Source organism: Mytilus edulis, chromosome 9, assembly GCF_963676685.1.
Source record: "Mytilus edulis chromosome 9, xbMytEdul2.2, whole genome shotgun sequence".
Lineage (NCBI taxonomy): Eukaryota > Metazoa > Mollusca > Bivalvia > Mytilida > Mytilidae > Mytilus > Mytilus edulis.
Window position 1 is genome coordinate 18,059,106 of NC_092352.1, and position 22,723 is coordinate 18,081,828.

Genomic DNA, 22,723 nt, shown 5'->3' on the forward strand with positions numbered 1-22,723 from the left:
TAGTTATGCATTTTCGTAGGGGAATTAGAGGATGTCTCTAAAATCACTTTGGTCATGAATTCGAAGTTGAAGCACTGATTTTAAAGAGGTAAAACATTGAGTTAGTCTGAACTGTGAAGATGAATTTAAGACCAAATTAACATTATTTCGCGCAAAAGCTGTTAGACTTTTCTATAATGAAAATCTCATTTGATACTATAAGTCCAAAAAGTAGTACTGTAAAAGGTGGCATATGTTATAATTTGCATTTATTGTTTGTTAGTAAATGCACTGGTGTCGATTTATCAATTTGTCTAATTATGATGTAGGTGACAAATTGCTGTTCTAGGAAATCGAGAGTCAATGGTTATGTAATTTTCTGTCAGATAAATTGCAATTTGGAAACATCTAGGGTCTTATGGGGCTTTATATCCATCATACATCATCAGCAAAAAGAGTATTTAGTATTCAACGTGATAGTCTGGAAGAAATGTATACAACCATTTTCTTACTTAAGATATACACTCTTTGCGTTCCTTAGAAAGTCCCATTGATGGATTATGTAATAATCAGAATGGTTATAACTCATTGAAAACTATATGTAAAAGTCAATTTGTTTGCAACGCAAATATCAGGTAAATTTGGTGCACGTGTATCGAAATTAAAAGCGCAAATGCCCATCTTGTTATGAGCGCAAATGCCATTTCGTGTTACACGTTAAATTAAAAGCATAAACGTTTTGTACACAGTTAAATATGGAAAACCATTGAATTATCGTGGTCAAAAATTCAAATTATTGCCGTATTGCCTTTATCGAATGTTCTACGAAAGCTCCATGCAGAGATCAAACACACTTTTTCGCGATTTAAAAACGAATACAAATCTGCTAAGATATGTTTTTCTTCTCGGTTATTTTAAATGAACAGATACAGGTGTTGTGTACCGGTTTTAAGTAAAACAATAAAGTTGTATATTTTTGACTTGTACCAAATCAAAATAATTTTTTTCTTATCTTATCTTATTGTCTTTCCGATATTTTCTTATTTGTTTTTTTTTTTTTTTCCATTTAAAAATCATGAAACACAAAGATTGTACTTTAACTTTGGTTTCCTGTTAAAATTGAATAATCTCAATAGTTGTATAGACTAGCATTCAGAAATTGTATCTGATAACTTATCCTTTAAGTACAAACATCAAATGTTAAATGCAATTATCTTATAAAAGTTGACTTGTTTGGGTTTTAAAACTTAACAGTAATGCTCCAACAAATACAAAACAGAAGCAAATTCTATCCCAGACGAGAAATAAATTGTATTTTAAATGTTATCTCAATGGGAGTAAATGTAATATTAGCTTGGTACGCTTCGTATTTGATCAATTTGCAATTTCAAGTAGGTTCATAACTAAAATGGTATTTTCTAATTTAGCCCCGCTTAACATCCCTAATCTAATATGTTCACTCACCAACTAAAGACATTATGTTGGTTCTGTGAATTAGAAAATTTATCATCTCTAAAGAGGCATTAATAGAGTTGAGCGGACAAACACAAGCTGTATGTTTAGTTACTGGTTCTATAGGGATTCCTTAGCTTATTAGGTACTTTGCTACACTTCGTATCGTTAGGCACAATTTTGGTTCTGACTAATAGAATGAAGAGGGATTTTTCTGCTTGAAGGCATTGATTGAGAGAAATCATTTAGCATTTGATTATTATCAATAGATTGGATAGCAACATTTATCAGTAATCCCATCGTTGGAGTATTTCCCCTAATTCGTCTAATGATTGTTGATAGAATGTGTAAATACAATTTATGTTTCTGATGAATACTTCACTTGCTTATTTTGTTAGGTTTCGTCTTTATTACAACAGATACGTCAGCTCAATATTTTTTATGATTGTCTTTATGAGATTTCAAATTTCAAATTGTTTTTTTGTTGTGCTTAACACTTTTTAATGTTCTTAATATTCTAATCTGCTAATTTTCAATCAAATCTCGTCATCTCAATTTATTCTTTTCATTTCTTTATCTTAGTGTAAAAGATTTATGCATTAAAAAGGGATAGCTAATATTTTTTGTATTTGTATTGTGTTTTCATTTAAGCAGGGTTTTTTTGTGAAAAAAAAAGAATTGTTTGAAATGTAATGGAAACTCATAATTTATCACTTTTAAAAGAACTGTATTATCAATTTAGATGTTTACTATAATAGCTTTTTAATTGATTCATTCAAAACATTGTATTATTAAAGAAGAGGCGAAAGTTACCGAAGGGACATTGAAAGTCACAAGTCGAAACATTCTGCTAACGCCATTGCAAAATACTAATAACGTCCAAAAGACTCACGACGGTATACAAAACACTACAGACTAGTCATGATTTGTTCTCTTATCTAATATTCAAAATTACATTTCAGTCAAAAGCATATTCACTGTAAAATTGAGGTAAAGATGCAAGAATGACTGCAAAATCAGAAAACAGCACAACGTCTTAAATCGAAAATTTACTATAGTTGTTTATGTGCTGCCTGCCTCCAACTTTTTGGTTGATTGTAAAAGGTTCCGTTGTATATCTAAGTTTTAAAAATAGTTTGTTTGTTTTACTGGTAAAACTGCTTGATATACTATTTTCTGATGATTTGACACAATTTGAATTCCAGGTTGACCTTCATACATTTTTCATTAGAAAATATGTATATACTGAAAATCATTTCAGTAAAATGTGAATAACAGGTATTAAAGTTTAAACATAACAGAAACAACAGGAATTGCAGTGGAATTTAGTAAAGTACAATCAAATGAATAGAACGGATGATGAAACATTAAACAAAAAGCTCTGCACAGTAACTAAATGGATACTCAGACATCGTCAGACAGCCAAATATGCCTGATTGGTAAGGGGTGTGTAACTTCTTCAGATTTAAGTCACCAATCAGTTCTTGAAAGAAGTTAAGAATATTTTTGTTTAAATTGAACACTTAGAAAAGGGGAGAGTAAGATAGGGTGCTGCATGCCTTAACAGCCTGTGAATAGATGATGTCTGTACTCTGTGCACATTAATATATATATATCTGTTGTACGTGTCCTGTACAACCGTGAATTGCGCGAGTTTGATAAAGTTTATGCTTTATCGAAATGTCAGAAATGGAACCCGAAAAATAAACGGTTTTAAAACAAACAATGAGTAATCGTTTTCATTGCAAGCATTTTTGAAGAATATTAAGTTAGTGGTGGAAAGTAAAATCACAAATATACCGAACTCCGAGGAAAATTCAAAACGGAAAGTCCCTAATCAAATGGCAAAATCAAAGGATAAAACACATCAAACGAATGGACAAAAGCTGTCATATTTCTGACTTGGTACAGGCATTTTCACATGTAGAAAATTGTAGATTGCACCTGGTTTTATAGCGCTAAACCACTCACTTGTACGACAGTCTCATCAAATCAAGTTATATTTACAACGATGCGTGAAAAAAACCCAGACATAATAAATAAAAAGTAAGACGTACGGGTACAGCCATCACTGTGTTACAATCTTAAAACTAACAACTTAACACAAAAGCACAAAAGCATCTATCGAATTAAATCTACATTCAGTGCTTTGAGTGTCTGACATCAGAAAATTTAAGCGTCACATAGGAAGAAAATTTGTCGGTCAATGTTTTTTCAAGACGATTTTATAATTTCATATGGGGAATGTTGGTGTACAGAGTTAAAAAATCAAAAGTATTTAAGAATTAATTTCAGAAATAGACTTAGATTTAAAATTGATTTTTTTAAGAATCCACAAATGTTTAATACCACTACACGATTAAAATAATTTTGTCGTTTGACGTTCAAAGTATTTTCTAATTTATAATAGAACTATAACATAATGACATATAATAGAACAATAACATAATGACCAGATCTTTTAAAGTACAGAGTCACGTTATAAGAGCCAACGAAATACAAAAACTTGCATATACAAAACACATCAGCAAAAGTGTAAGATAATACAAACACATTGGCGGGATGTATAAGTACCGAGCCACGTCAAATGGATATCACAGATAACCAAACAGTAAAAGTAATATTAATAATAGAACAAAGACAAATGAAAGAACAAGATAACACGTATAGCAAGGAAGTTGAGCCTTACTATCACATGTATCGAGATCTCATATGATTGAAATTTTAAAAGTTGGAAAATTTACGCACACATTTTTTTGTTCGTTACTTATTGGACATAACGGTTTATCTCTTACTTGTGGTATCACTTACTCCGAAAATGAAACTAATTTGTTTTTTAACTTTTATTCTTGTAAACTGTTACAAGTCGCAGTTTTATTCCCCTAAAAGGATATTTAACTTAATATTACAAAATAGTGTTCGAACCTCAAAAACACAAATGTTACCCTTTTTCTGAAAACTTCAGTCAAGATTAAAAGAATTTTTAATGACCCTGGATAGAACAAAAAGGCCGAAGGAATTATTCTATAGTCTCTGAATTGGACTCTATTAAAGAAAGTTCACCATATAACCAATCATGAACAACAAAGTTGTAAATTTGATTTCTGTATATTTGGGATAAATTAATAGACTTGTTTTGAACAAACGCTGAGATAGAGTGAGTTACATAAAAAACATACCTTAAGAAAAAATAAAACATTTATTCCAAAAGTTTAAAGCTGACTGTTTTTGAAACAAAAATGTTGTGAGATATATGATTGTGGAATATAAGTGTCTTTTATTTACCTCCACCATAGATATATCCTATATTCCATGTTGTAAACTTTTTTTATTTTTAAAGACTAGTAGACTTGAATACACATACTTGTTGATTAGAAAAGAATAAGTATACATAGAAAGTATACATCAATTTTAATTATTTTTGTTATAGAATTAAATAAATCATGCTAGATCATTTTTGAGAGTAGAATCGAAGTTAGTTGTTAGATATTTAAATTAAGACTGGTTAATGTCATAAACGGCGCTAATTGGGACACGTGATAGGTCCCAGTGGCTATTCCGTCCATCTTTTCCTTCGCCAAAACTCGCTGTAATCGAGTTACAACACGAAGCGACCGGTATTAATTCAATAGTAAAACACTATTCCTCATTTAGCTTTCTGCTTTAACTGAATATTCACTATAATTTGGTGCACTGGAAGAGAAATTTGTCACATTTTGCAAAAGGAATTGGTTAATTGGCCGTCCAAAGGTCTAAAATTATCCCTGTAATTTATTAAACTCATAGTAAAGTAATTGGAATTGTCTCATTTTCAGGCGTAATTTATGGGTTTTCTAGCCCTAAATGAATTAGACACCTTAATTAGTTCTAAAATCTCTGATGGGTAAATTTGTTTAAATTATTGATAACATAGTTGTTGTGTGGTGTTCAGTCGGACTTTATTTTATTATTCACATTAACTATGTGTTGCCTTAAGCCAAATTGATGTACGGGAGAAATATAGTGGACAATAATGTAATTGCCAGACCACAAAATGTAAAAACAACTGTGAGATGGAATTAACGCGGGAATATTTATTTCAGATAATGGCAACTGGTACTTTTGATATAAGTGAAATCACGGGAACCTTTTATGTAGAAAAGACATTGTCTATATACCTTTCTTTTGTTTGACAAATATAGAAAAAGACATGGAGTTAAAAACTATGAATTAGAAAACATTTTCTTATTGATGTAATCAGGTCACCGGAATATGTTCACCCGTGACAAGTGTCATCCCTGGCATTGCATAGCTTTCTACGCGGTTTTAATTCGAGTTAACAAATTTCAATACAAAAATAAACAGGTTTTGGTGAATTTGTTATTATTATTGAAACTAGATAACGTGACTTGATATTGAGCGATATTCATCTATTTCTATTATGGTTGAAAAAAGATGAGTTGATGTTAAAATATTTTCGATTTCCTAAGCTTCACTTCAAATATAAGCCCGATTAACTGACAATGTGCTGCAGACATGTCACACATCAGTGCCATCAGATAAAAAACTTACGGAGTACACAATTTTTGCTTGAACTCCTAAATGTTATTATTTGATTGGTTGACTTCTGAGTATGAGTCAGCGTATATTACAATCGTGCTCAAAAGGTTCTCTCGTTATTTAATTTAAATAGTGATGATACAGTTGTCAAAGGCTCGTTTATTATTATATTAAAATCAAATAACTGGAGTTGATATCAAGCGACATCAAATATACCTATAATTGCAGGTGAAACATGTGGATGTTTTGCATATCATTAAAGATATCGGAAACTTCCGTTGTCAAAGGGGAAATGTGACTTTTGAGAAATTTGAAATACTAAATGAAAATGGTAAATTTTCGTAATACACTTAACAGGATATTGTAAAGCAAAATTATATCCGGGTGAAATTTGATCCGGAGGAAAAAATGTCACAGTAGTAGTTGTTATTTTTTTATCCGGAGGAAAATATTTCCCTGGGATATTTTTTCCTTTGCCGTAAAAAGTTATTAGAAAAAACTTATCCTTTAAAAATACTATGAAATAACAATAGTGTATTTGAAAAAAGCGAAATTGTTAAAAAAAAAGATGTATTATAATGGGAAATAATTTCACTGAAATAATTGAAAAAAAGCGAAATTGTTAAAAAAAAAGATGTATTATAATGGGAAATAATTTCACTGAAATATTCCAGTCAATATCATCCTTTTAAAAAGAAAATTATCATGAAACATAGGGAAGAAAACCAGAAGTAATTTCAAGGCGAAATTGTGAAAATAATATCATGATTAAATAAGGCTAGTGTAATACATGTTAAAGTAAGTTGTTTTCAGATCTCAGTGCAAATATAAATTTAAAAGTAAGGTAGAAATATAGTTGTATTACTACTGTTTAAAACAGTAATAGAAGAATTTGATTATGATAATATTTTTAACTATATAAATAGTTTTGTCTGGGGACAGAGATCATGAGATGTAGCTGTTGATTATATGGAAATGAGATAAATCATAGCATAACAATATATTGGAACAAAAGCATGTTTAACAGCTGGATAGTTGGTACCTGTGAAATGTTATCTGTCTTATTAAATCAAGTTGTAAGTCATCTTTTTATATAAATGAATATATAAAAAATAAGATTCAAGGAAAAATTTCACTATAAAATAGATTCAGAAATATATTATATTAATATCTTTAACAAAAAAACCACACGAACAAAAGTATCTTTGTAATAAAGAGTTGGTTATTCTTTTACAAAGACATGCCTCAATTGACAAGTTATAATCAAAACAGAATATAGATTAAAGAAATTCCTTTTATTTTAACACAAATTATTTTGATATTTGCGTTACAAATCTACAGTTGCTTTAGGACAAGCCATCCAGGAAATACGAGCTCCCCACATTTTTGTGTCTGCATAGGTCTTTATCTTCATATTGAATCCAGATTTAGAGAGATTGGTAACGTCTGTGACCAGTCTGGAATTGGAGTCCTTCCAAGTGTCATACAGATATAGTCCGTACACCAAGGCTGGAACAGCAGTAAATGGTGGGTTAAAAGTAATGTATCCTGAAGCTGGAAATTTAATCTCTGGATAGGCATGCTCGCCAAAGACTCCAGACTGACCTGTGTTAAAAAATAAAATATTAAATAAAACACGTGAAACACAACTTAAGGAGCAGGATGGCTTACCCTTCCGGAACACCTGAGATCACATCCAGTTTTAAGTTGGGTTCGTGTTGCTTAGTATTTAGTTTTCTATGTAGTGTCTTGTGTAAAAAACTAAATTACAAAAATCGCTCAAATTTTACAACAGTTTAGTTTAAGTACAACTTATTTGAAAAAAATAATAAAAAGTATAGGTCACCTATGAGTTAAAAAAATATATTTCAATTTTAATGCAAAAAAGAATGACATTTTTCATCAAAGGGAGATAATTTGAAGCTCTTTCAATGATATAAACATTTTAAAAGTCATCTGGGGCCAACACGAATTGATTTGTTTGGTTAATTTTAGTACCATATTATAAACTAATATAAAGTGTAATGAATAAACTTTGTAATTAAAACAAAACTTTAAATATTTGCTGAATTTTTATTACCCTCGAGCCTATGGACTTTTCATTTTGGATTTCCTATGGTTTCGATATTTTTGATATTTTACTTTTTTTACACTGATATTTATAACACTTAGATAGTTTACTTACACTATCACTAAGTAGGTTTACTAATATTTGTACTTAATTAGCTTAATTAACCAATGCCAACTTTATTTACTAACCTGTACACTAAGATGATTTACTTACAAAAACAATGGTATAGTTCATTAAGTACCACACTAAGATGGATTACAAAGACGTTCATGTACACTGAAACTAGTGTGGTTTACTAAAACTTACAATTACTTTAGTGTATTTCGTACACTGACACTAATTGGTTTTACTTAATTGCAACTAAGGTGGTATATATATACACCGACACTATGATAGTTTACTTTCACTGACCTCTCCAAAGACTCTGTTTTCAGTGAGCATGTCACATATTACTTGAATTATTTACGCCATATTCAAAACGTTTCGGAGGGCAAATATACAAATTGTTTGACAATAAGACGCAGAGCAGTAAAAACATCATAATCCTGGTACTTTTGATAACTTTTGACACACCCGGACATGCATGACCTGCAACCATTCATATTACATATGAGCTGCATGTATACTGGTATATCTATAAAAAATTGATTGATTTTGGACAACGTTTTGGTTGATTTTGGTCCTCAATGCTCTTCAACTTTTTACCAGTTTTGCCTTATAATTGTTATTAATATGCTAATGACATCAGTATTATACAAATGTTGTTTTCCTTTAACTTTTAGAGAGATTAATTAACACAGCCTTTACGTTTTATTGTGTTATGGGACTACTTGTCTTCTTAGCATTAATCTCAAATAGATATAAGAAGATGTGGTATGAGTGCCAATGAAACAACTCTCCATCCAAGTCATAATTTCAACCAAAGATGAAGAACTGGATCTTCCATCACTGTATTGGATACCTAAACTACATAAGTGTCCTTACAAACAACGGTATATTGCTGGGTCTTCCAAGTGCTCCACGAAACCTCTTTCTAAATTATTAACATCTATTTTATCAGCAATCAAAGACGGGCTTCAAAGTTATTGTGAAACTGCCTATTCTAGAGGTGGCGTGAATCAGATGTGGATACTTAAAAATTCCAAAAATCTTTTAGAGTACATACAATCTAACTCTCTTTCATCTTGTAACAATATTAAAACATTTGACTTTTCTACTCTTTATACAAGTATTCCACATTCCAAACTAAAAGACAAATTGAAAGAGTTGGTATTACTTTGCTTCATAAAAAAGAATGGCCAACGTAGATACAAGTATCTTGTCTTAGGGAGGGATAAATCATACTTTGTAAAGAATCACTCTGATTCAAACAAAAAATTCTCTGAAACCGATATTATCAAGATGCTTGATTTCTTGATTGACAACATATTTGTAACGTTCGGAGGACGTGTTTTTCAACAGACTGTCGGCATCCCAATGGGAACAAACTGTGCCCCTCTACTTGCCGACTTGTTTCTTTATTATTATGAGGCTGACTTCATGCAGGAACTTCTTAGGAAGAAAGATAAGAAGTTAGCAATATCCTTTAACTCTACTTTCCGCTATATAGATGACGTTCTTTCACTAAACAATTCAAAATTTGGTGACTATGTAGAACGCATCTATCCCATCGAATTGGAGATAAAGGATACTACAGATACAGTTAAGTCGGCTTCATATCTTGACTTACATCTAGAAATTGACAATGAGGGTCGGTTGAAAACAAAACTTTACGACAAAAGAGATGATTTCAGCTTTCCAATTGTGAACTTTCCATTTCTAAGTAGCAACATTCCAGCAGCACCTGCATACGGGGTATATATCTCCCAATTGATACGATATTCCCGTGCTTGCGTTTCCTATCATGATTTTCTTGATAAAGGGTTACTGCTCACAAGGAAGATATTAAACCAAGAGTTCCAAATGGTGAAGTTGAAATCATCCCTTCGTAAATTTTACGGACGCCATCACGAGTTGGTTGACCGTTATGGAATAACCGTTTCACAAATGATATCGGATATGTTCCTTACGTCGTAACTACAATCCCCTTCTCTTTCATGAATGTGACCTACCGAATTAGACTATTTACCGGATTTGTAATCACATAAGCAACACGACGGGTGCCACGTGTGGAGCAGGATCTGCTTACCCTTCCGGAGCACCTGAGATCACCCCTAGTTTTTGGTGGGGTTCGTGTTGTTTATTCTTTAGTTTTCTATGTTGTGTCATGTATACTATTGTTTTTCTGTTTGTCTTTTTCATTTTTAGCCATGGCGTTGTCAGTTTGTTTTAGATTTATGAGTTTGACTGTCCCTTTGGTATCTTTCGTCCCTCTTTTGTAAAAGTAAAACCATTATAGGACAAAGTACGGTCTTCAACACAAAGCGTTGACTCACACCGAACAGCAAGCTAGAGTGTTCAGTATATATATTGAAGGCATGCGTCAAAAACATTGTTTTCGGTATTGTTCAATAATACTTACATCCTTCTCTGGTTCTTGACGCTGTAAAAAAAAAATAATCTAAATATTAGTAAACGAAACACCATGACATCTTTAATTGAATAGACTTTATTCATTGTGAAGGAACATCTGACAGTTTAACATATACATTTTCGATAATTTGAATTACAATTATTACCTTACTTTAAATGAATCAATAACGACTAGAAAATAATTTATGTAAAAAATACAACATTCTTAAATCGAATAATACATGATATAGCCATGACGCGAAGCAGAAATGGCGATTAAATATAAAAAATAATCTTGACCATGGTCATCTATCTGGACTGAATGCATGCATATTGTCCCGTTACATCACTGTCCCATGTTAGGGGAGGGTTGGGATCACGCTATCATGTTTAACCATGTCACATCCTGTATGTATGAGCCTATCCCAATTCGGAAACCTGTAATTCAGTGATTGTCGTTTGTTGAAATGCGTACCTTCCCGGAGCACCTGATTTCACTCCCAGTTTTTAGTGGAGTTCGTGTTGTTTCTTAATTATTATTTATAACTGTTGATGTAAGTGTCCTTTGGTTTTGTGAGTCTTTGTTTACTCCTTGGTTTTGATTGTTATTGTCAAAGGCCGTTATTTTTACAACTGTCATTTCGGGAACTTTTATAGCTGACTATTCAGTATGGACTTTGCTCATTTTTGAAGGCCATACGGTGTTCTACGAGGGACAATATTCCCCAATATTCATGCAATAACCCTTTTATTGTATAGCAATATAATATTTGAAAGTAAAAATTAGTTTAAACTAAGATTTTGTCGTTGATGACGTCATGAATTTAAAGGATTTATTGCACTAGTGCAATATTGGAATTTATTGCACGCTATTTTTTCGTGACTTTTTGTGGGAAATATTATATTGCTATGCAATAATAGCGATTATACGAGTTAATTGGACATTTAATACTGTCAATTCTTGCTGTGAACATCACATGGACAGTCGAATATTTTTGGATGAGGTTAATAACATAAGTTGAAATATGCAGTTGTAATGTTCATATTATGTATATATAATAACCGAATTTGGTATTTGTCATTTTTGCCGGGAATATACAAATATTATAGTGTAATTAACTGGCTGATTCTGTATCGGCACTGGTATAGATTCAAGGTTTGCTGTATTGGCCTCGATACACGTGATTAAAGTCGAAACCCAAAGATGTACAAGAACCGAAGCAGTTGCAAAGATATATCTATATGACCGTAAAAACCCAAAACTTTAAAGGTAGCCAAGGTCAACTTTGTCAGGGGTAGTTGAAAATTTAGTTTCTTTATAATTTCAAAATAAAAATTTATAGACGGACAATTTTCGAAAGGATTATTATAAATCATAATCACTGAATTCTGAACCGATGAAACATTCGGAACCTCAAAGTCCCATATTCCACAGCTTTTGATTTTGCCATTTGATTTGGGACTTTCCTTTTTGAATTTTCCTCGGAGTTCAGTATTTTTGTTATTTTAGGTTTCATTTGTCCTTCCTTATAACCTTTTTGAAAGAGTTTTTGAGTTGAGAGCACTTTCATTTAAATAACGCCTTAAGGTTAGAAAGCAATCGAAAAAACTAAACAAGAAATATAGATAAGATGTCCTAAAAATATAATTGTAAATCAAACAACTCTCCACAAAAGACAACATGACAAAGAAATTAACAACTATAGGTCATCGTACAGCTTTCAACAATGAGAAAAATCCATACATTATATTACCATTTCAGAATAACATTGTCCGAGAATTCGATTGAATCAAGCTTTAAAACTTGCAAGATGATTTTCCTTGATCAGCTTGAGAAATAAAATCAATTTAAAAAAAAAAAATATTAATGACATTGTTTTTAAAAGTTTACAGTTATATAATGACGCGAAATATCTAGTTAAAATTATGCAAATTACAATTAACCTTTAGAATATATAGCATATATCAACGAATATGTCAACAACTAACAACTTAAACATTAAAGCATTATAATTTCTTACGACTTCCAAAAGACATCTTAAAAGAAGCTATTAATAAATAGTATTTTACTCACCCTGTTTTATCTGTTCGTTGATGTATTGTTTTAGCTCCCTGTTCAGTTGTGATGCATCAACACTACCAATCATCGTTGCATTTAAATGGTCAGGTAGGGCAACCATATGTGCAATTTGGATAACCAACAAAGTAGCTAGTAAAATTTTGGTGTACATTTTATACATTTTGACGTTATGTACCTAATTTGAAAATACAAATTTCGCAAGATACTTATATATTTTTGTTTATATGTATTAGCTGTTTTTCGGATTTCCTATCTGAAGTTTCCTTTTTCCTTTTTCCGTTTTTTGTTTTTCTTTACAATAACAATTTAGTCCAGTAGTCAGCACTTTCTTCTTGACCTGAATTATCATTGATATAGTCATGATCTTAAATTAAATTTGAATTTTCCTAACCTCTGTTTTTGGTTAAACCTTTCGGAATTATGGGTCTTTGATTGGCCTTTATAACTTTTTTTAGTCGAGCGTTGCTGATCAGGCCATTGTAGACGAAAGTGCGTCTGGTATACAAATCTTGAATCCTGGGGTAAATGATGAGTTTCTTAACAATATATTTTTGAACATTGCAATATATATTATATATTAATCGGGTCTCAGACAGGGAATATACTGTAACATTTCCGGTTTCGAGTTTATATCTACTGAACAGAAGGCATATATTACGGTTCGCAAATGTCTTAATGTTTTTGTCAGTGCAGGTACTAGTATTTGTTTTGAAAACATTCACAATGCAGCATGTTTATATCGGCTGCATTTCTTTCTAAACAAAATTTTGCAAACGTTGTGTGGCGTTTATTTTTGTTTTTTAAACGCTACATTAGTAGAAACAAATACATCGTTTAATTAGTCTTTACTGACCCTGTTTGAACTTTCAATATAATGAATGCACATGTTGTCGGTAAACATACTTTTACAAACGTAGAAAAAAATACATCGTTTAATCAGGTTGAAGTTAGAAACAAATGAAGCGCTTGTAATATCTTTAAAAAAATATAAATTTCTCATAATTACCTCCCTTTGATAAATTATGCAAATTTGGTCTACCTTTGTGAAACATTTTATAATTATAGTCAGGTATATATTAATTGTGAGTAACTTACATAGTAGTTAATGGGACTCTATATTTCACACGGTTCTGTGAATTATAGTACGGCAAATATATACCGGTACATTCTATCCGCATAACACAGATAGATTTTCACTCCTCTGGAAAAAATCAACCTGTGAAATACCATGCCTGAGACAAAAATACCGGGACAAATTATCCTCAGGATAAAATATCACAGAGGAAGAAATAAACCGTTACAATATCACTTATTTGTAACTCCGTTAATTGTCGTACGAGAAATGTCGCTTTATGCAGACATAGCCTTTTGAGAATGAATATAACATACAAAGCAACATTTAGTTTACATGATCCAATTTAAATTTACAGGCTTTATAAAACGACATTACAGCAAAATTTAGATGTGAAATCGCGTTTTACAAATTATACAGGTACGGTCAAATTTCCAAATCATTATTGTATTTATGAAAGAATTTAGTAAAAAAAATTAAGTAATTTGTGATACGGAAATCAATGACTTCACAATGTACCAGTTATAAATAGATTCCGTTCATAGAAATCTAAAACATCACTACAGACACATGCATAGCGAACGAGTATGAAAAATACACAACATTAGAAGGTTCTAAGGGAACTTCGCTATACAGAAACACGAAAATTACCAATAGGAAACTGAAAATTATCTCATCGTCCTAAATAAATGTATTAGGTTTTTCCTCTTAAATTATAAAAATCTCATGTAAAACAAGGACAATCATTGCTGTTCATATACTGTATTAAATTTATTCAAAGTAAGTTTCTTATGATAAATTTACTCAGTATAATCAATTATAAACATACATAAAAGTTTCAAGGAGAATATTTATGGCTTTAAAAATCTCATCACAGTTCCATTAGGTATATCAAGCATATTTACCTTTTTCGTTGCAGAAGAAGGCTGAATATGAATTGCAGCAAATAAATCTGCAATCAGAGTTTTTAAAGGAACATTTCAGATGAGATTATACGGAAGCGATGTGCATAGATTCAACAAGTCATACCATCAACCGAATTGAACACACCATCAAAAGCACGTAATTTATAAATCCATGACATCTAAAAAGATTTTGACACTTCAGAATTAATAAATTCCATTAGTTTCATATGCTTTGTTATAAAGGTTTATAACTAGATGTTCTTAAATTGTAGGAAACTAGTTAAAGCATAACAAAATAGAATCCTATATGAAACGATTTTTTACCGTAGTTTTTAAAAGTAGTCAATTAATGCTTATATGTGCGGATCCTGGAGGTTATAACACAAGCAAGACATATAAAAAATAGCTCTAACCGTATGTCACCATACCAAAGCATAAGTTTTCAAACTAAAAGAGGGGTTCAAACTCCCCAGATCCCTCCTTGAATTCGACAATAATACATAGTAGATACCTTCAAATATTCGTAGAAAGCCTTTAGCTTATATGTGGTATTGACTTGATTATTCAATATCTGACACTCTGTGGAGTGGACGGCCATGTATATTGAGAATTTACAGTTTCATCCATAAGAACTTTCGTATAGAATTTATAGTTTCATTCCTAATCGAACTTTCGTATAGAATTTATAGTTTCATTCATAAGAACTTTCGTATAGAATTTATGTCATTGTTGCTGCTTTGTCTGCCAGTACGGCCTAAAAACGCTTGTCGAGACTAAACGTTTGTTTTAATCCTAACAATAACTGTTTGTGCCAGATAATGTTTGGCAACTAAGGCTAGCAGAATTGATTGATTGATTAACCCTTGCTTGAAGTCAAGTGTTACTCAGATTGAAAACTTCCGAATAATATGCAACACTTCAGTAGGTTGTCATTGGTGTACCCGTCTTGTCATTATAAGACTTTTAATGTAACTTTTTGATCTTTTTTATGTTTTTTCATTTGCGATACATCTTTTGTCAATGTATTGTTCTCTTGTCATGTACTAGTAACTTGTTTTAACAACTAAAAATGCAAAAATGTAACAATTGACCTCCCCCTGTTTCCCCAACCATGGGTTCTTGATTTATGAAAACATATTTATCTACTAGTATCTATATAGGAAGCTTTGTAATCGAAATGACCTGAAGTAATAACCAGATCCGCATGTTGCATTAGGAAGTTGGAACCATTCTTTTTTTGAAGAAATGAAAATTTTATCAGCTGTAAATTATCAGTTTGATATGATTATAGCAAAATTTTAGAATTAGTTTTCAATATTTCCCAATTCAAATCAACCATTCTTAAAGTAAGTTTGTACATGTCAGACTTTTCAGAAGTATGAACTAAGACCTAAAGTGTGTCATTTTTCTTTAGAAAGTCTTTTGAGAAAAAACCTAGGAGATCTATTTAAATGTAAGAATGATATATGTTACAGTATTCCATTAATTTATAGTGCATTAAATCAAACTGAAACAGAATGAAGATTAAATTTAATAAGAAAGTAATCTTATTCTGTCCGTCTTATTAACAATCCTTTATTTAATGTATCTGAAGAAAATTTTGTCTTTTACCAATTATATCACTGACCCTTACCGTCTTCCCGTCAATCAAGCTACATCTCGGGTCTGGATTGTGTACACCACACAAATTATTGTTTTAAAATATGATTTTCTATAGTCTCTGAGGCGATTAGTCTTTATATAAAATATAAACCCAGAAATAATTGTGTTAGCTTCGCCAATAAAGACAGTAGGGAATGAAATATGACTGGCATTCTACACGATTATTAAATTGTTAGCCTGCTTGTTCTTTATCAAGATTCTAAATTAACTCGATAATACAATCTAACTTGAATAATTTCTACTAATATCCACTTATATTCGTTTTGTTTATTACATCACAGACTTTATCAATATATCTTCCGGTCTATGAAATAACTCTATCGACGTTATTTTTGCTTCCTTTTTTGTGGTTTTATTTTCTCCTTTTCACCTTGTTTGTCAATACCGCAATTTCTGTCTTTAGGAAAACTATTAAACTCCGGGTTTATCTCATCAAGCATCAGTGTACATTGTATATGTTGATCATAATCTATTGTGTTCCCATCATTCACAAGCTGTTACTTACATGTTAATAAACTATCGTTCATGTAATTTGTTTTCTTATCACTCACAAAAAATGTTCGTGCTTCCGAAGCGCGTTTCTTGATTTAACTCCGTTAGGAACTCTCAACTTCAAGAAAATGAAGACCAAAACTGCTGTATGCATTCTTGACGAACTTTGTGACAAAAATGGACCTGAAATAACTGCAAAATAAAGGCAACAGTAGTATACTGGTGTTCAAAAGTAATTACAAATCCGGGTAACAAACTAAAACTGAGGAAAACACATCAGCAATAAGGGGAAAACAAAGAAACAACATGAACAGTAAAGTTCAACAAAAGCAAACGCCAACATATATATAGACTAGCTATTTGATAACAACTGCAATATTCCTGACTTGGTAAAGGATATTTAAAGAAAAAAATGATTAGCTGAACCCGGTGTTATGGCTAAACAAACCTCCCGTTTTGTATGACAATATTAAAAAAAATATATAAACACATAGATCGAAAACAAACAGACAACGCCATGGTTAATTTGAAAAAGACAAACAGACAAATAATATTACACGATACACAACATGGAAAACTGGAAGACTTAGCAACACGAACCCCAGCAAAACTGGGGGTGCTCTTAGGTGATCTCAGATCCCAAAGAGATGACTTAAGATGGTTTTAGCATAGTTTGGCGATTCTTATTAATAGTGTTGTCAAATCGTACACTTTGCCTAACCGGTTACTCGTATAATCGTTCGACCGAATAACCAGTTAACCGGTAGTTTAAGTTAATTTTTGAAGGCCTTATCAATAGTACCCTACACATCGATATAAGAAGATTTTGTATGAGTGTCAATGTGACTGCATTCCATCCAAGTCATACATTTACGTTTTTATAATACGATGAATTGAAGTTTGGCCTTTGGTTTTATAAGGCTTGTCTGTGAAGATTCCTGTCGAAATTTGAATTTTAATAATAAAAAAAACGTCTTGATCTCGTAGAATTGAATATGTCTGAAACCGATGATTCTTCTATTTTGTCTTGTTGTCGCCGGGCCGAAAATAATGTGAAATGTTTCAGTTAAAATTGATTAATCCTGATATTAGTACCATCAAGTATACATTGATGGCATTCATGTTGGTTTGCTTTTTACATATTTTGAGTTAGCACTTAGTTAAAAGTATGACAAAGACTTGCAATACGGAGATTGCACATTCAGATGTAGGTCTACACAATATAAGATCAAAAATGAAATAATGAAGTAAATCGTAAAATTTAATCGTATAACTGATTAAAAATTACTCTTAAAAAAATCATAAAACTAATTATGTTTCTTTAAGATCTTGCCCCGAGCTGAGAGACAAGTTCTAATTAATTTTATATTTTTGAATTAACAATACCAATCAATATAATGGACAATTGATCCGTCAAATTAATTACCACGACGACAATTTTTAAAGAAAACATATAAAATTTGTAACAATTTAATGATTTATATCAAATCTAATAAAATTGAAAAAAAAGTCCGGTTAACCGGTTAGCTTTTTGGGTATTCGGTTTTCGGTCGTACGAACGGTTAACCTTTTACAACACTAATTATTAATGAATATTGTTTGTGTCTTTTTCCTTTTTAGCCATGGCGTTGTCAGTATATTTTCGATCTATGAGTTTGACTGTCCATCTGGTATCTTTAGCCCCTCTTTTATGAACAGTAGCAGTTAATTAGTACGATGTATTTCAATCCCTTATATCCCATGTTAATAACAGTGCTTTTATTATCAATTTCCCCTACCTAAGTAGCAAAATACCAACTTCACCTGAAAATTGGATATACATTTTCCAACTCCTTCGGTATTCAAGAGCTTCCAGTTGCTAGTCAGGCTTAAGTGTCTGAGCAAAACTTTGATGAACCAGGATTATGTCAACTTGAAAACTGTTCATCCTTTTTTCTTAATCAATTTCATCAGAAGATACCAAGTCATCTTTTTAAAAAAAACATTCCGTATCCACTTCACAAATAATATATGATGGTCTTGGTGTAATATAGTTATCAAAGGTACCAGATTTATAATTTAGTACGCCAGACGCGCGTTTCGTCTACATAAGACTCATCAGTGACGATCAGATCAAAATAGTGATAAAGCCAAACAAGTACAAAGTTGAACAGCATTGAGGACTCAAAAATCCAAAACAGTTGTGCCAAATACGGCTAAGGTTATCTATGCCTGGGATAAGAAAATCCTTAGTTTATCGAAAAATTCATAGTTATGTAAACAGAAAATTTATAAAAATGACCATGTTATTGATATTCATGTCAACACCAAAATGCTGACTACTGGGCTTGTGATACCCTCGGGTACGAAACGTCCACCAGCAGTGGCATCGACCCAGTGGTGTAAATAGTTATCACAGTAAATCTAGGTACTGACAACAGGCACTTGACTCAAAAAAAATCTTTTAAAGGTATATAGGAAAATTTTTCTACGGAAAGTGCATGTGGAACTGACGTTGCTTGTCGTCTTAATTTTGATATTATTTTTTTGAAGTTGTAAATTATTACTTTTACTGTTTGGTCTATATTTGACGTGGCTCGGTACTTATACATCCCATCATTGTGTTGTTGTGTTATTCTTGAAATTTGTTTATGAACTTAGTCTATAAGCCTTCTTGTGTTTTCTTTTTTGACATTTTTGTTTGTTTTATAGTGATTCAGGTAATCACAATATTAGCTGCTGTAACCTTTCTTTTGACATTTTTGTCTGTTTATTTTGTTCAAACTTTGTTGTCAAATAATGGAATTTTATGCGATAGCCATAAGTACAAATACAAATCAGAATTGATTGGGTCTATCAATACCCATGCTACATCCATCTTTAAAGACCCAAATGTTGCAACACACTTTTCCTTCCCTTCATGACATTTATGTTGTCTCCGCAGATAAAGCCCCAAACAACATCGTATTTGTTTATTAATCTCATTACATTAACTTCTTGATTAATGCAGTAGGTATTGATAATTCACTTGGACACTCAACATATACACCAACGACAGTTACCAAAGAGGAAATCCTGGATAATCAAAGCCATACTCTATATTCCTTCGGAATTTCAACCAAAGATGATGAAGGAATTTTAGAGATGATACAGGTTGCTCAAAAACCAGAAGTATAATTTTGTGATACAACAGTAAAGAAAATTAGTGTAGTCACCTATAAGATAACGTTCCAACATACACCACTGAACAAAAATTAGAGCAAAAATTACCACGAGGAGAATTTGAAAGAGTGTAAATGACACAAGAAGCCAGACTCATACAAAAGATAAATACACATACGTGAATGCATAAGAGGTTTTTGCTCATATATCCTTTCAAATTAATGGCGAGTATTTCTATATAATAATAAGCATCAATATCAAATAACTGTCAATTTAATTACTATTGACAACTGGTATACCCCATGGTAAGAATCTGAACATACTCTGCAATAAAAAGAACTTGAAACGAGAAAGTTTTTAACTCGAAAACCCTGGATTCTAATAAAGTACAAATATAAACACAATTACAAAACAATGTTGTATTACGGATATTCGCAGTTTCGAGCTCGTGAGTTTAATGGAATGATAGAAATTGCTGAAGAGATAGATTATGGCGAAGGTTCAAGTACCCTGGATTTTAACAACCTATAATTCATTATAAAATAAACTAAAGAGGATGAACTATAGATAAACTTAGTTTCAAATTATACCTTTTTATAATGTCAGCTGGGGGAAAAAACTCATGAATATTTAAAATGCTTATATGGCTGAGATTTATTGTAAAATACCTGTACAATATTCCTTGATTCCATGGTAAGTGTCCTTTGCAGTAAAAGCCTAGTATCTTTGATAAGTGTTTGAAATCAGTGTGTCCCTTCACTATTTTTTACCGGTTGCTGCATCCATTTCTTACATAAATGCCAACAATTTGTATTAGATTTCAGTGATGTTAATCTATTAGCTATGTACCCATTACTCGTAGCTAACAGGTACATGAAAAAACATTTCTTTTCGTACAAATGTGTTGGGTTAACTTAGTTTTGTTGTTGTCCGTTGTGAATCAACGTATTATTTTCTATTACTGCTTTAGGGACAAGCTGAATCCCGCCTCCAAGTGCGGAATTTTCTCGCTGTCTTGAAGACCAATTGGTGGCCTTATAATGTTGTCTGCTCTTTGGTTGGGTTGTTGTCTCTTAATTACATTCCCGGATTTCCATTCTCAATTCATTTTATTTCCAATCTTAGGGACTTATAACTTCTTACCTGGGAGGGGGGCTGGTCAAATGTAAGGGGTCGTGTTTTTTTCTTCCTGTTCGCGGAGAAAGGGGTTCAAAAATTTTGTTATATATTCAAAGTAGGAGAATCAATTTTATCTCTCATAAAACATTTGTGAACTTTTGAATTTAAGTATATCATGTGTGTCAAAGGTAAGTGTTTTTCATGTGTAAATTTTGGCATCTTTTGATAAAAAGTAAAATCCCAAAGATACTGAACTCCGAGGAAAATTCAATCGGAAAGTCCCTAATCACATGGAAAAATCAAAGAATAAAACGCATAAAACGAATGGACAAAAACTGACATATTCCTGACTTGGTACAGGCATTTATAGAGAGAGAGAGACCACAGTTTTCTCTAATTTTAAGAAGGGATAAAAAAAATTGTACATGGTTGATTTATAAATGACCGGCAAACCTTCCAGGTAAGTTTGAATCTTTTTTTTTTATCAGTAACCATAATATATGTTCAATTACTTGTCCTGTAGTTTAGTTTATGCATTTGAGAGGTGAAAGAGAAAGCTGTAAAAGTCATGTAATTTGTGATGCAAAAAAGGGAAAAGAAGAGTGATTTCCAATTACAGAACAAAAAGATTGCCACAAGGAGAACTCGAAGAAAGGTTAATAATTGACAGAAAGAAGCCAGATTTTATCAAAAGACAAAAATATATGCAATTGGATTAAGGATTTGTAATAAAGCTATCGAATGTGGGCTTTTTCCACGTGATGGCAAATACTGAATTTTTTTTTATCTACCACAAGTAAAAAAAAAATGGCAAGAAATTAAACATATGCTATAACACTGAGAACTTTACGAAAAGTAAACTATAAACTCGAAAGATTTGAATGCTAACTAAGCACAAAAATGTTGTACAATGGATATTCGTAGTTTCGGGTTTCGTTTCGATATCAATGCTCAAAAACACTGGATTCTAACATAATAAGAAAGTATTTTTAAAAACATACAAGAGGAAGGTTTACTTAAGAGATATGTAATTTCAAATTATACATTTTCGGAGTGATAGAGACTGATGAAAAAACAATCATATAGTTTTGACAATATAAGAATAAAGAAAATCTACTAAAATTGCCAATAACTATTTAAGGGGTCAATTGCCAATTTTGGTCATATTAACTTATTTGTAGATCTTACTTTGTTGAACATATTTGCTGTTTACAGCTTATCTTTATCATTAATACTATTCATGATAATAACCAGACTGCAAAATTTCCTTGAAATTACTAATTTAGTGGCAGCAACCAAACAATGGGTTAGTAGATTATTCTGAAAATTTCAGTACTGATTGAACTTTACCTTATGAACACCTTTACCCCACGTCAGATTTGCTCTAACTGCTTTGGTTTTTGAAATATAAGCCAAAAACTGCATTCATCCCTGTTCTATTTTTAGCCATGGCGGCCATGTTTTTTTACGAAACAGAAAATAAAACACAAGCTTTATTTTTGACACCCTAAGGATCATTTAGCTGAAGTTTGGTTGAAATTGGTTCAGTGGTTTCAGTAAAGAAGATTTTTTAAAGTAAGAAAACATGATAAACAAATTGTGTAAAATTGTCCTTAAAGGACAATTACTCTTTAAGGGGTCAATTGACCATTTTAGTCAGGATATTATTTTTAGATCTTACTTTGCTGAACATATTTGCG

The 22,723-nt window shown here is 31.6% G+C and overlaps 1 protein-coding gene across 1 annotated transcript; it reads right to left on the bottom strand.

Moving 5' to 3' along the window:
• Positions 1-7,250: 7,250 nt before the first annotated feature.
• Positions 7,251-12,864, bottom strand: LOC139487734 (uncharacterized). The gene is made up of 3 exons (XM_071272777.1): positions 12,627-12,864; positions 10,563-10,583; positions 7,251-7,575 (listed from the first exon to the last, which is right to left on the bottom strand). The coding sequence occupies exons 1-3, from the start codon at positions 12,790-12,792 to the stop codon at positions 7,298-7,300; spliced, it is 465 nt and encodes a 154-aa protein (XP_071128878.1). The 5' UTR covers positions 12,793-12,864; the 3' UTR covers positions 7,251-7,297.
• Between the last annotated feature and the right edge of the window lie 9,859 nt (positions 12,865-22,723).

What these genes read in the sequence shown, in the direction of transcription:
- LOC139487734 (XM_071272777.1), bottom strand. Translation starts at nt 12,792, where the DNA reads ATGTATAAAATGTACACCAAAATTTTACTAGCTACTTTGTTGGTTATC. An exon ending in CAACGAACAGATAAAACAGG is followed by an intron (nt 10,584 to 12,626) that starts GTGAGTAAAATA and finishes TTTTTTTTACAG; the next exon opens with CGTCAAGAACCAGAGAAGGA. An exon ending in GTCAAGAACCAGAGAAGGAT is followed by an intron (nt 7,576 to 10,562) that starts GTAAGTATTATT and finishes TTTTTAACACAG; the next exon opens with GTCAGTCTGGAGTCTTTGGC.